This window comes from Trematomus bernacchii, unplaced genomic scaffold, assembly GCF_902827165.1.
Source record: "Trematomus bernacchii unplaced genomic scaffold, fTreBer1.1, whole genome shotgun sequence".
NCBI lineage: Eukaryota > Metazoa > Chordata > Actinopteri > Perciformes > Nototheniidae > Trematomus > Trematomus bernacchii.
In genome coordinates, this window is record NW_022987573.1 from 1,495,941 (window position 1) to 1,509,975 (window position 14,035).

The window sequence follows — 14,035 nt, forward strand, 5'->3', positions numbered from 1 at the left end:
GTGTGTGTGTGGGGGGGGGGGGGGGGGTCTACCAGGGACCAGGGTGGTTGTAAAGTTTGACTGCTTCTAGAGGGGAAGATCTGCGGTATTTATACCCGAGACAGCCTGACATACTTCACTATAACTTTATTATTGAATTGTAGGACATACATGAATTTTGTAATGACATTTTTGACCTTCTGTACGGTGATTTTTAATGATATCTTCAACATACTATACTATTATCTTTTTCAACATACCATAATTTACATTACATTGTTAGACGCTTTTATCCAAAGCGACTTACATACTCAATACTGTGGACAATCCCCACAGGAGCAATTTGGGGTGAAGTGTCTTGCCCAGGGACACAACGACATGCTGACTGCAGTGGGACTTGAACTTGCTACCCCCTGATTCAAAGTTCAGCGCACTAAGTTCAGCGCACTATTCCACTGAGCCACAGCCTCCCCTTACTATGACTTTTATCATAAAATTCTGACAAACTATACAGTAGTATGACTTTTTCAAAATACCTTTCTATTACTTTGTTAATACATTTTTGGACATGCTATACTATGACTTATTTAATGAAATACCAAACTATGAATATTTTAGACATCATATATTATGACTTTTAATGACATTTTTCAACATACTATAGCTTTTTTAAACATTTATTGACATATACTTTGTCATGATATTATAGTCAGATAATATTTCCTGCATCTTCCCATTAAAAAAAAATCGAGAATTGTGTTGGGTTAGCCTGCAGTCTTACTGTAGTCAGATAATAAGATTTTTTGCAACCAAACATTCTAAATGGAAAAAATGTGTACTTTACTATAAATGTAGTATCATACTATACTTTTATATTCTTTGAACTTTTTAATGATATACTAAACTATGACTTTTTACGGCTTATTATACTATGAGCTTTTTTACGACATATTATACTATGAGTTTTTATGATTTTTAATGATATTTCATATTATTTTTAATGGAATACAATAACTTTTTACGGCAGACTTCACTATGAAGTTTTTATGATTTTATATGACCTATTATATCAGCATCTTTTACGACTTTTTATGACTTTTTTTAATTATAATCTTTCCTTACTTATTATGACTTACTAAATTATGAATTTTTACAGCATACTTACAGTAACTATGAGATTTTATGACACACTACAACATGACTTTTCATGACTTTTTTGTCATAGTATACTACAGTATGACTTTTTATGATATACTATACCTGTTTACAGCATACTAAACTATGCATTTTTACGGCATAATTCATTATGACGTTTTTATGACTTTATACTGTATTAAATACTATACTATGACCCTTTGTTAATGTACAGGACATACTATAGTGTTCCTCTTTTAACTTTTATTAAATTATATACAATAACTTTTAATGGCACACTATACTATGACTTTTTAAGGCATACTTACCCATGAATTTAATTGACTTTATGACATACTATAGTACTATTCATTTTTACAGCATACTATGACTTTCCGTTAGATCATGCTTCATAGAGCTATTATAGCTCTGAATCTCCACAGGGTTCCTTTTCATGAATTCAATTCACATCAAGGCATAATGCACACAACAGAAATTATACTGGAAATGAATTGCTATTCATTTTCAATATAGTTTTATGCCATGCCACTCAACGATTTTAATGTCGGCTGTTTCAAACTCATTGTCTCAAAGCACCCTTTAAATCTGTCATACTAAATCAGTTTTAGAGGGCAATACAAATCTGTTTAACCATCATACTACTGGAATATAGTTGTCTATGTTTCTTTCTGTTTGTTGGACTCCAAATGATTTATGTTGGTTACTTGGCTCATACCGTGTGTTGCTGTGGAACTGCCTCATTGGAGAATCATTAATCTTCTGCTGCTTTTAAAGTCATGGTTCAGTGCACTTTCAAAATAAATCAAAAGATCAGCTCAGAGTATTATGAAAGCTTTTTTAGCACACTAACAAAATATGTAAGAACCCTAAAAAATTCAATTTCTTCACGGTTTTTTAAGGGAACTTGTACGTTGAGATTATAGTTTGAGCCTAAACCATGAAACACCTCAGGGCTTGAATTGGACTTTCAGATAACTCTTCTCTGTGCCTGTATATTGCACTTTTCATATTGATGACAAGATCATAAATAGAAATAGCTCTGCAACGTCTAAAAGAGGCATTTGCAATCCTAGAGTCCCATGTTCCTTCTTTATCATCACAATATTTCATACCTCACCGGCTTCTGTATTAAAACACAATGTCTTTTGCATTTCACATTTCTTTATTTCACTGAACAAAGGTAAGCTCTGTTGCCATGGTGATGTCAATTAAATTCAAGTATAAGAAAAGACAATCCCTCTGAAATTGGTAATAAAGATGTTTTGCTGTATTAGGTAATTGTTTTCTTCAGCTGCATTGTACTTGGTTTTTGCAAAGAATGTTACCTCATGAGAAGAACAATAAAGGAATTAGGAGTGTATGTTGGGGCATGCACAAAACACAACACTATCCCCATACATTTGTATATTCAGTGGTACTTCTGGCTTACTGCTCCATCACTAACCCTATCTTCTTGCTCTGTGTGTCATCTCTCTACCAGCTGGAGGAGCTTCAGTGGCCAGATGGGGAGCAGGAGGTGCCAATCTCTGTGTGCAGCCTGCCCTGCAAAACTGGAGAGAGGAAGAAGAGGGTAAAGGGCATGCCATGCTGCTGGCACTGTGAGCTATGTGATGGCTACCAGTACCAGTATGATGAGACTTCCTGCAGACTCTGTGCCTACAACATGAGGCCCGATCCCAACCGAACCGCCTGCCAGCCCATTCCAATTGTCAAGCTGGAGTGGCACTCTCCCTGGGCAATCATCCCCGTTTTCCTGGCCATGCTGGGGATCATTGCCACCATCTTTGTCATGGCGACATTTGTTCGCTACAATGATACGCCCATCGTGCGGGCGTCGGGCCGGGAGCTGAGCTACGTGCTGCTAACAGGCATCTTTCTGTGTTACATCATCACCTTCCTCATGATCGCCAAGCCTGATGTAGCCGTGTGTGCCTTCAGGAGGATCTTCCTGGGCCTGGGCATGTGCATCAGCTACGCAGCGCTGCTCACCAAGACCAACCGCATCTATCGTATCTTCGAGCAGGGCAAGCAGACGGTCACGGCCCCTCGCTTCATCAGTCCCACCTCGCAGATTGCCATAACCTCCAGTCTGATCTGCGTGCAGCTGCTAGGCGTTCTGGTGTGGTTCGCCGTGGACCCTCCTAACACCATTATCGACTACGATGAGCAGAAAACCATCAACCCCAAGCTGGCCCGCGGCGTGCTGAAGTGTGACATCACAGACCTCCAGATAATCTGCTCGTTGGGCTACAGCATCCTGTTGATGGTGACCTGCACCATCTATGCCATCAAGACAAGGGATGTACCAGAAGACTTCAATGAAGCAAAGCCCATTGGATTCACTATGTACACCACATGCATAGTCTGGCTGGCCTTCATCCCGATTTTCTTTGGCACAGCCCAGTCGGCGGAGAAGGTGAGTCATTTATTTTTCTTTAGCTTCCTCTCCCTCTCTTTGTCGCCACCCTTTTCTTTGTCTGTGTCTCTCCCTCCTCTTGCAAATGTATCTTTCATTCTTTCGCCCTGTTTTTATCTTGTTCAAACACATGCGCACATGCATTTGTACAAACACAAAATGAAAATTCAAGCAGTTTATAAAGGGAACACAAACACACACGCATTTAGTGAATGTATAAGTTATGGGTTCATTTTCTTTTGATTTCACATTCACACGCCTCCGAAGTGCATGGAAACCCACACTAGGACCACCCCAGACAAAAATATGCATAGAAAAGGCGGAGAGAAGGTTGATGTTAAGCACAAGAATCCTGAATTCCAAAGGGCTGATACATATGGGGGTGCCGGCAGCTCCAGATGCCATCATCTTCACGCGGTCACTCCTTGGCCTCAACATATGCTATTATGCATTATTCTGGAGATAGAGACAAGCTGGCTGTGGACGTGGAGGGAGAAGAGGAATGCATGGAGAAATGGGGGGATAAATGCAAGTTTGATTCACCACATTCCCTCTCTTGACAGCTGCGCTCTACTCAACAAAACATTTGACATTCGCTGCTACTGGAGTTGATTGAGAATATGACATTTTGACCCGACACGCTAGTCATTGCTTATCTGGCAAGCACACGGCAGAATACAGATGCATCGGCAGGACTTGTGAGCTGCACCTGCTGCTTGGCAGGCCGTGTGTATATGGCGGCGTGTAGGGGAAGTTTTCCACTCTCAGAATATCGATGCTGACAGGAAAGTGTTACTCCTAACCTTTTGAGAGGCACGCCGTTCAATATCCTTCCTACTAAGCTACCGCATAAGATGGATCAGAAACTGATTTTCTTCATCTCAATTTGCTGCTGATTTCATAGATGAATTACACCCTCAGCGGCGATTAGGAGTTCATTATGTTACTCGCAGCGACTAGCGAGGCAGTAATGTGTTTATCTTTCCCCTTTATACAGTTAACTCTTTCTTCACACCAGCTCCTGCCTTGCACTCAACTTCAGTTCACAGCACAGCATCGTGGTGTAATGGCCTTTGTGGGCGCACTCCTGCTCACTCCCTAGCCACTGCAAGTGAGAAGAGCCTTTGCATGTCTTGAAAACATCCTTTGCAGAATCTGCAGGGTAGCAAAGGTCTCGCTTATCATCGACTTTTTACAGCTTTCTTATACTTAAATGTTCAGTATGAGCACACATTCCTCACAACATCCCCCAGATCCAAAAAAAAAAAGGAAATGTGTCATTTGTGATAGGTGACAGATGGATGCTCTGTGGGTGCGTGTGAATGAACTGTTGGAGGCTCAATGGGATACAGTGTGATGCATTTCACTATATCCTGACTTTATAAGTACCTATTCTTTTATTTTAGACATGGCTAAATAATACTTGCCGATTACAAAAATGTCTCGTAACCCATGTTGTCCAATATCAAAAAAATAGAATGATGCCAGCTGCAAGTGATAATCCAAAATGATGGCTGTTCGACCTTACGTTTTATTGTGCAGATATGACTGTGCACTGAGTGTAATTTCTTTAACTCAACACCATTCAGATGCCCATATTGTCCACACCTGTGACTCCCTCCCCCACCCCTCTGTTTTGCCCATTCAAACCCATGTTGAGGGAAGCCATGCGAAAACAGTAACAAAAGATCACAGAGCCCTCCCCCCGCCTCCTGTGCACCTGCATGTCCTCAGTACACTACTTAACACTCATCAGAGTCACCAGCATCCAAATTCAGCTGTCCTCAGGCCACATAAAAGAAACTCTGGCAAGTCACTGTTCAAACAGAGCTTTGAACATCAGACAGCATATAACTGTGAAAGAAAAAGCACTAACAAAATCACAAAACACTGTTTTTAACATGACAGCAATTTTTTAAGCAAAGGCACTAATGAATAAATGTAAAAGGTTGCTGTCACTAAACATGAGAAGTCAATTGTTTGGTTACGTCTTTGACCACAAAACAGAATGTGCCTTTCAGTTAAGATGAGTACGAGTACGATACTATCGATTGAAACATTTTCCCTGAGGCTGAATCTATCTAGACGGAAACTTTCTAGTAAAACACCCACAAGATTTAGTCACGCTTGAAGGAGAACTTCATGTCATGAAAACTAACATACCTCAATACGTGTATAGAAACCACTTAGGCCCTTGTAAGATGTCTCCTTTACCCACAAGCCTTTTTTGAGAGACCAAACTGCCAAGTATCATTATTACTAACATTCTATACTTGCCCAAAACGTCCTTATTCCAGCTTTCAGCAGGTTACATTTAAATTGCAACTTCTAATCCTCCTGTGTCTCTCAAAAGAACAAATGGATTGGAGGGGAATTGAACTAGACACTTCTCGCGGAGATATGGGAGTCTTTTAGAGGCAGGAGTAGCTCAAGAATCGGCTCGGGAACAAAAGGGTCACAGGTAGCAAGTCACCAAGCACCGACCTGGAAGCACCCGTCATCTCCCCATATATAATGCATGTGTATTGGTCCTGTTGTACATGTGTGTATTTGGGATTACGCGTGTGTGTCTCAACCTTTTATAACAACCAAGTAAGAAATTGAGTTTTCCCCATTTTGTATTAATAAACTAAAGCTTCTGCCTCAGTTGTTTTACTTAGTTTCAATCGGAGCACATTGCACCAGAGGCAAGAAGCTACAGTTGCTTAAGTGTTATAGAAGGTTGTGGGTTTTATTTTGAAAATGATGATGATTATCTAGATAAAGAAGATGTATTAATCAAGAGAGGGAGACGTCATTTTAACAACATCCCCTACAAAGTAGAAATTATGATTACGTTTAGCAGTTTGAGGTATAAGTGTCTGAAGTACTTGCAGGTTACTTATTGCCAACAATATATAAGGTAAAATATACCAAAATGACATAGGAGGTTATTCAAATAAGGTATATCTCTGCTTTACCTGGATTCGGATCCACTCCAAAATGTAATATGGAAATCATTCCACCACGTTTCATAAAAGTCGACCCAGTATTTCTTCCATTATCTCACTGACAAACAGAGAAACAAATTGATAACAAATCTCCTTGGAGAATGTAATAAATAGCATGAATAATGATTGGTAGAAATATGTGATTTATATAATGAACGTTAAGTAAACACTGGCAAGCCGCTCGTCTGGCTAAAAACATTTCATGCAAATTGAAATAGCAGGTAATTTGACTCAGCTGCATGAAATGATCAGTGCTATCAATCCACGTTGTTTTACCAAACATGCCACACACAACCTTCATCTGTTGTTCAGTGAACACAAAGCAAAGATGTTGAAACCATCTGTGGGCTGTGGCACGCCCCTCCACTGAGAACATGCATTGCTCTACTTTAGGTCTTTGTCCAGGTGTGAGAAATAATATATTTCTGTAAACTAGCCAGTCTTGGGAAATAAACTGAAACAATGTGATCACATGTTTCAATTATGTAGCCCTGCTATTGGCTTTATTACATTACATTACTATATTACATTTTACCTCTCTTCATGAATATAATGTTTGTAAGGTTTGAGCAATAAAAGTTTTATTTATAACCCTGTAAATTCTTCTTTCTGACAGAATAATCATTGTTGGAAAGATGCATATTCCCCATAGCAAAACAAGTTGTGAGGTTTCTGCAGAAAGTGTCAAAAAATGTCAAGAGGTTATTGCCATCAAGCGTTTCCAAAACATTTCTCCTCTCATAAATATTGCCCTGGTTGTAAAAGTTAAGAACTATCATACACTTTCACCCTTATTGCTAAAGTTTGGATCAAACATGGGCCACTAGTAGAATGTTGTACACAGCAGCACTGATTTCCAACTCTATTAATTAGAGAGACAAACATACAGTATCAGCAGGTGTAAACACAACGAATGATGTCAGGGAAACATCAATAGCGAGATTGTCAGATTGATGATCTATTCATGATCTGCTCGAACACATGTTAAGAAGCTTATATGTGTCACATCATATTTATTTCTGTGCAGGAAGTCCCTATTTCTGGGCTTCAAACTAGAGTCAAAATGAGGGGAAGCCGTCCACACAGAGAGCACTGCCTCCAATTTGGAAAAGGTCTTTGCAGCACAAAGCCAGACAGAGTAATTCATGATGAGCCCAGCTAGAAAGTAGGCCACCCAAAACAACAAGAGACATCCAGGTAGTTGAGAGGAGACTGCAAATCGCCTGGATTCATTATTGAAGGCATTCTCGAACAGGCAAGAGTGCATCCTAATTGTCACTTACTGAATCAAGTCCTTATCATTATGTGCATTTGTAGTACTCAACCATACCACACTAAATTGCCTTTGCAGTAAGTATATCCCTGGTGGGTGTAATTATGAGGATCACCCTTCAACAGCTTGTTGTCTAAATGTCGCTTCTTGTGGCTGTTGTTGGCATTTCGCTTGTCAGTGGGATGTAAAATTCAAAAGCAACCATTTGATTTGATGCTTGATGAGGACGTTAATAAATCATTACTGCAGCTATAAATAGAGAGTTGCCAAGCAGTTGTGGAAATTACTTCACGTATGTATTTATGTTAAAGCAACGGGAATTCATTATGAATGTTCTGTGACAAGCTAAACATTCGAGTGGTGGGGAGAGAGGCTACGAATTTGGGTCAAGCTCATCGAGAGGCACAATGAAAAATCCTGTCTCGGTGATTAGAGGCAGTAAGAAAAAGGATTTGGTTATGTGTGTGTGTTATGTGTGTGTGTGCATGTGTAACTGTGTCTGAGAGAGTGGAGCCTACATATCTACACGTTATTTGTGTGTGTGTTTGCTTGTGTGAGATGAATATGAGTAAGCACCAAACACTCATTGTGCGCCCGCTTCCGAATCAACTCCTCTGCATGGTCAATAAATCAGTTCTGATAGGGTCAGCATTGCCGCGTCTAAGGTATCAGAATCTCATTAAAGCTTATTCCAGCTGTGTTTAGTTGCTCGCACCAAACTCTGTGGTGTTGCTATGGATACCAGACAGGTTACCAACTACCAAACATGGAAACACAGCCCATGATGGAGATTCTCTGGTGATTATATTTGACCCCACATGTACTGCTCGCAATGCTTTGATCGGTCGCCACGAATATCTAATCACAAACGGTGCGAGTTCATAGCTCAGACTCCAGCCAGAGTAAAACATTTCCGCTCACCCAAAGCTCGGAGTCACACAGAACAGAGTGCACTGAGGGCATTGTGATATTCATACAGTTATTAATGCATGGTGCGCCAGCCAGATCACTGCCTCTCATGCGGCTCCGCAGAAACAGGAGGCAATGGAGAGAGACAGAGGCAGTTGAGTGTATTGGCACGTTGATGATATCACGCTTCACAATGGAGATTGGAAGACAAAGGCATGACTGGCATGTAAATGAGTGCCTTGTAGGAAATAAATTACTGTTAGTCTTGCTATTTACCAAGAAAAACTCTATGCAAATGGTGACATTTCTGCCTCTCAATGAATCAGTGAGCATTTCGCTGCTCTGCATATACACTGCACTGGTTAATGTGTTTACAATGGTATCCCCTCTCTGTTCCCATCCCCAGTGGCTGGCAGCATAGAAGTGACATCTAATGCTTTTGAGTGCAGTAGATTAGTGAGGGGGCTTGGGTGGTCTGCTCTTGAAACAATAATTTCCCCTCTTGAAGCAATTCTTTCTCCTCTAAGACCCTTACATGAAAAAACAGGCTTTTACGTGCTGAATAACTGCCCTCCCTTTTGTGAAATCAGCATCATATGACAAAGTCGCAATATAAAATATGAGTCAACCTATATTGCAGCGTGATCTGGGTTATGTAAGCTCGTAATTACCACATATCAATGTGAAAGGTGTTATGTAACCTCTGAAGGGAATGTTATGTGGAAAGCATTTAAGAGAACGTACCTGTGTAGTGCTCCCATGAATGGTAGTCTTGTGAATGATCTTACCACTTAACACAGTGAGAGCCCTTCACAGGCTGCTCTCCACTGCATTCAGAGCTGTAGAAAAATAAATGGTAGACCTGCTGCATAGTGCAGATGCAGTGTTGTTAGTCCATGCTGTACTCTAGGACAAATTAACATTGTACTGGGACTGGCTCCTTAGTGGAAGAGGAAGTAGCTCAGCAGCTAAACATTGGTCTGATGAATTTGTGAGTGGTGAAATAAATGATCCAAAATGAGGGCAGAGGAAAGGAGACTGCAACATGTGACAGACAGTGAAGTCTATCAATCAAGGGTCTGGGTAGACAAACTGGTAGAAAGGAGGCCGGCTGAGGACGTTTTGCTACACTCATGGTGATGCTTCTGCTTTTGTTATTAATACGCTTGAACAGTCTTCAACTTGACTAAGTAGCACTAGGTCAGGCTTTCAATAACGCTGCTGGGTTGTTTCACCGTACGCATGATTGCTCTGTTCTCCACAGCCACACATAGAAAATATCCACATCCCTACAGTATGTATCTGATTATAATATTTGGTTATCAAAGAAAGAACTAGTTAGTTATTATGAAAAAGTGTTGCATTATATAAGTAAAACAAACCTATTCTCCAATGATGCTTGAGAAAAGTTTCTCTATACTCCAGTGTTGAAGAAATGACAACGGCAATGAACTTTTTTCGCTGGATGCTCACATTCTGTTATCAGGCAATGGTTATTATTAGGTTTTGCCTCCTCGCTGTGCTCCACAGTGTGACTGTCTGTAATTGGACACAGATGTTAAACCATCATAGCGCCTTTGTCTCTCATTTTTCTTGATAAGGGTTTAAAAGTACTAATGTGTGTGCTACATAGAACTGCCTAATCCCATAAAAAGGAATTGCCCTTTTGTATTATGTATGTTGCCATTCCAGTATGTACTAACATCACCTTTCTCCTGTCTGTGCTCTCTTCCAGCTGTACATTCAAACAACCACCCTGACCATCTCCATGAACCTTAGTGCCTCAGTAGCACTGGGCATGCTCTACATGCCCAAGGTGTACATTATTATTTTCCACCCTGAGATGAACGTACAAAAGAGGAAGCGTAGCTTCAAGGCTGTGGTCACAGCTGCAACAATGTCATCCCGTCTGTCCCAGAAACCCAACGAGAGGCCCAACGGAGAGGCTAAGACTGAGCTGTGTGAGAACCCTGCTGCTGACCCCATGAGTGAGTATCCCTATGCACAAAGAACCACACACGTTCAGACCATTTTTATGGTGTAGTGAAAATATGTACCACTGCTTTCAAGCTTAGAATGCAATAGTTATTCGGCCGTAATGCAAGGAAGGTGTCTGTGCCCAAAATCTGTTCTATGGGTCAGGGGAAAGAATGGTTGGAAGTTCACACATCTGATACAAAGAAAACACAATGAGACATTTTACAATAATACATTTTCAAATCGATCGCATTATCTATATTATCCAAATCGTGAAGAAACTTATTACGTACCCAATGATTTCCTGGTGGAAAAGTAGTGTGGTAATTGTATCCAAGTCCAAGCACAACTTTCAAAACCAAAAATAATATCCAATAGGCCTTTCTTTCACTCTTTTCCCCCAAAAAAGTATTCAAAGAGCGTATATAGGCCAACTATTAACTGAGTTAATAACTTATAAAACACAACATGAATGCTTTTCTATGTTTGAACACATAGCCTAAATATATCACTGTCGGTTCTGGGATGTCAAAATCAAGTCAAATGATTCATCAGCGTTTGCAAAAATGTCTGCACAGTCTATCTCTTTAGACTATGAGTTGATATCGATAAACAGATTATGCGTTTACATGTAGAAATATTTAGGAATGACACGAGATGTGGTTTCACTTTGTAGTTTGAGTATTATTGACTAATGTTTCAGCAGGCTTTGGTTGAATGCAAAAGGTCCTTGTGGAGAGCAAAACAGGCAGAAAACAGCCAATGACTTAACTTTTTATGAATTAGCTTGTTTACTAGTTACTTGTAAAACAATCTTGTCATAGATGTCATCTCTCAACCCAATCTCCATCCTTGCGTTAGTTAGAGTATAAACAATGAGCAGCGCACAGAAAAGGTAATCTTGGCACAGATATCCGCTGGCTACACCAGATCTTCTGGAAATAGTGGCTTTTGCCCCCAGGTACTAATCGCTTTCAAACAGATAGCCAATGGGTCCTGAGATTGCCAATTAGTTAATAAAGCTTAAATAGAGATCAGGGGTTTATAGAGCCCAAGGAGATGAGATCTGCATATATATATCTGTGCTGAGCTTTTGATTGGTCGTATATCCTATATTCCCAAGAGGGGCGATGAGATGTCTTTAGCTTCTTTCTCCTATTTCCTTCATTCCATGGATTTAATTGGGTGGTTACTTGGGTAAGAAGTATATTTAATTTCCCCTTAGAATGGACCTGGTTATCTTGAGTTCCCTGATAAATGGTTAGACCTTTAGCTCAAGTGCACAACAGTGAGCTCAAAAGAAGGGGGAGGGGGGGGGGGGGGCTCTGGGAAGAGATTTTAAGAAGCAGGGCTTTGATGCGAGAGTGGAGGAGATAATCTGACGCTGTGGCTGCATGTTACTCATACCACCCTTCATCCAAAACAGTAAGCATGATCCTGTTAGAAAATATAATACTGGGTCTTAGTATGGGAGTGGGGATGCCTACAGTCTTCAATAGTTGGGTACGATAGTGTTTGTTTGTGGCGAGAAACACCACAAATTGAAAGGGTTTTAGAGAGAAGAAAAAGCTGCCAAAGCTGGAATTTAGATTTGCTCTTGTCTAGTTGACAGGATGGAGACGAAAATGATTGACAGCTCATGCAAATCGCACATCACAGTCTCCGAAGGCCTCCCCTCCTGCAGCGCTTTCTAATCACAGAGCGATCATGGCACCCACAGGTGCACGAGTCCCTCAAACCTCTCTTTGAATTATGCCTACGAGATGACAGATTTAACTGGGAATTTCTCCAGACACCCAACAGTTGTCCCACTCATCTGTCAGTATCAGAATACGCTTGTGTGTGCATACAACTACAAGTGTGTATCTGTGCGTTTGTGTTTCACTGTGTGTGACTGGATGTGTGAGTTACGCACATATAAATCAGACCGCTGATGCAAGAGTATCAGGGGATCGGGAACATATCCTTGCCAGTCGCACATGTGGCTCAATGAGCAAATTCACTCTGCATTGAGGGTGAAAGCTTAACATCTGTCGCAGCAGCACATCAAAAGTCCCCAAGCAGGGCATGCAGTCTACGTAAGGCCCTCCCAAAAGTGCACCGTGTCATCTGTTCTGTGTGTCTCTCACCTTCTGTCTCTCCTACGTGAATGTCTTCTCGCCTCATCGCCCCTCCCAGCTCACTCTCCTCCCCTTGCCCTTCTTTTTTGACTGCAAAATAAGTGACATTTATTAATCGCAAATTTATGTGCATGACTGCCCTGAAAACCTGAACCGGGCCTCCACCGTCCCCATGAGACTGTCCGTCAATTCCTGTAACCATCAGAGCGCAAAATACCTCCATTTCAGTACCCATCAGCCCCATGTTAGATGACTCGGAGTGATTTACGGGATTAAGAGCATTAGCTGGTCTGCAGATTTACATTGATACTGATACTGTGTAATATGCTCATGATTACGCCTCTAAAAGACCTTGCAAATTTGAGATATTGAAATGCTTCACTTTCTTTTCCAATATAGATCAACCAAAGCAGGCTTTCTCGGACGAGTTGATGTTTTTCTTCAGATTTCGTTTAATATACAATAAGTACTGTGGGAAGAAAACTTAACCTTACAAAAATTGGCCAACATAATAAAGGGGAAGTTATGGGCTGAGATTAAATATCAACTATGCGATTGAACTATTGAACTACTAAGGAATGTATAAATCACACGCACACGCACATGCGCGCGCACACACACACACACACACACACACACACACACACACACACACACACACACACACACACACACACACACACACACACACACACACACACACACACACACACACACACACACACACACACACACACACACACACACACACACACACACACACACACACACACACACACACACACTGTGGTTAAAAAAAAGACTGATCTTCCTGGTTTATGGTTAAGAGCGAGAATCTGTTGTACAGTTACTAATGTTTTATTCATCATACTTGCTGGCCAAGACTACACAATGCAGCTGTAAAGAAATGGTGCGACTTTAATTGCATAGCCCATGGGAGCTGGTCGCCATAGCAACATTAAAGCAGTAGAATCAGAATTTATAGAAATGTCTGTGATTAAGAAAATGTACGAGGATCTTCTCCTCCTCTGTACAGAAAAGACAACGCACACACACACACACACACACATCTTCGCCTTAACCCCCACAATATCATGCCCACATTAAAATAAATAAAGTACCAACCTTTACACTTAACAGCCTTCAACGGAAGTCACGACAAGCCGGAAATGCCTTCACTCTGAAGGTTTGTAATTGGTTCTCATAACGATGGATA

General features: G+C 40.8%; 1 protein-coding gene across 1 annotated transcript in view; it reads left to right on the forward strand.

Annotated features, from left to right (window-relative positions):
* Positions 1-14,035, forward strand: part of LOC117479602 (metabotropic glutamate receptor 7-like) — a 64,348-nt gene that overhangs the window by 48,420 nt on the left and 1,893 nt on the right. The window contains exons 8-9 of the mRNA XM_034126701.1: positions 2,615-3,550; positions 10,458-10,710. Of these exons, the coding sequence (XP_033982592.1) occupies positions 2,615-3,550; positions 10,458-10,710 (1,189 nt within the window). The remainder of the gene's footprint in view (positions 1-2,614; positions 3,551-10,457; positions 10,711-14,035) is intronic.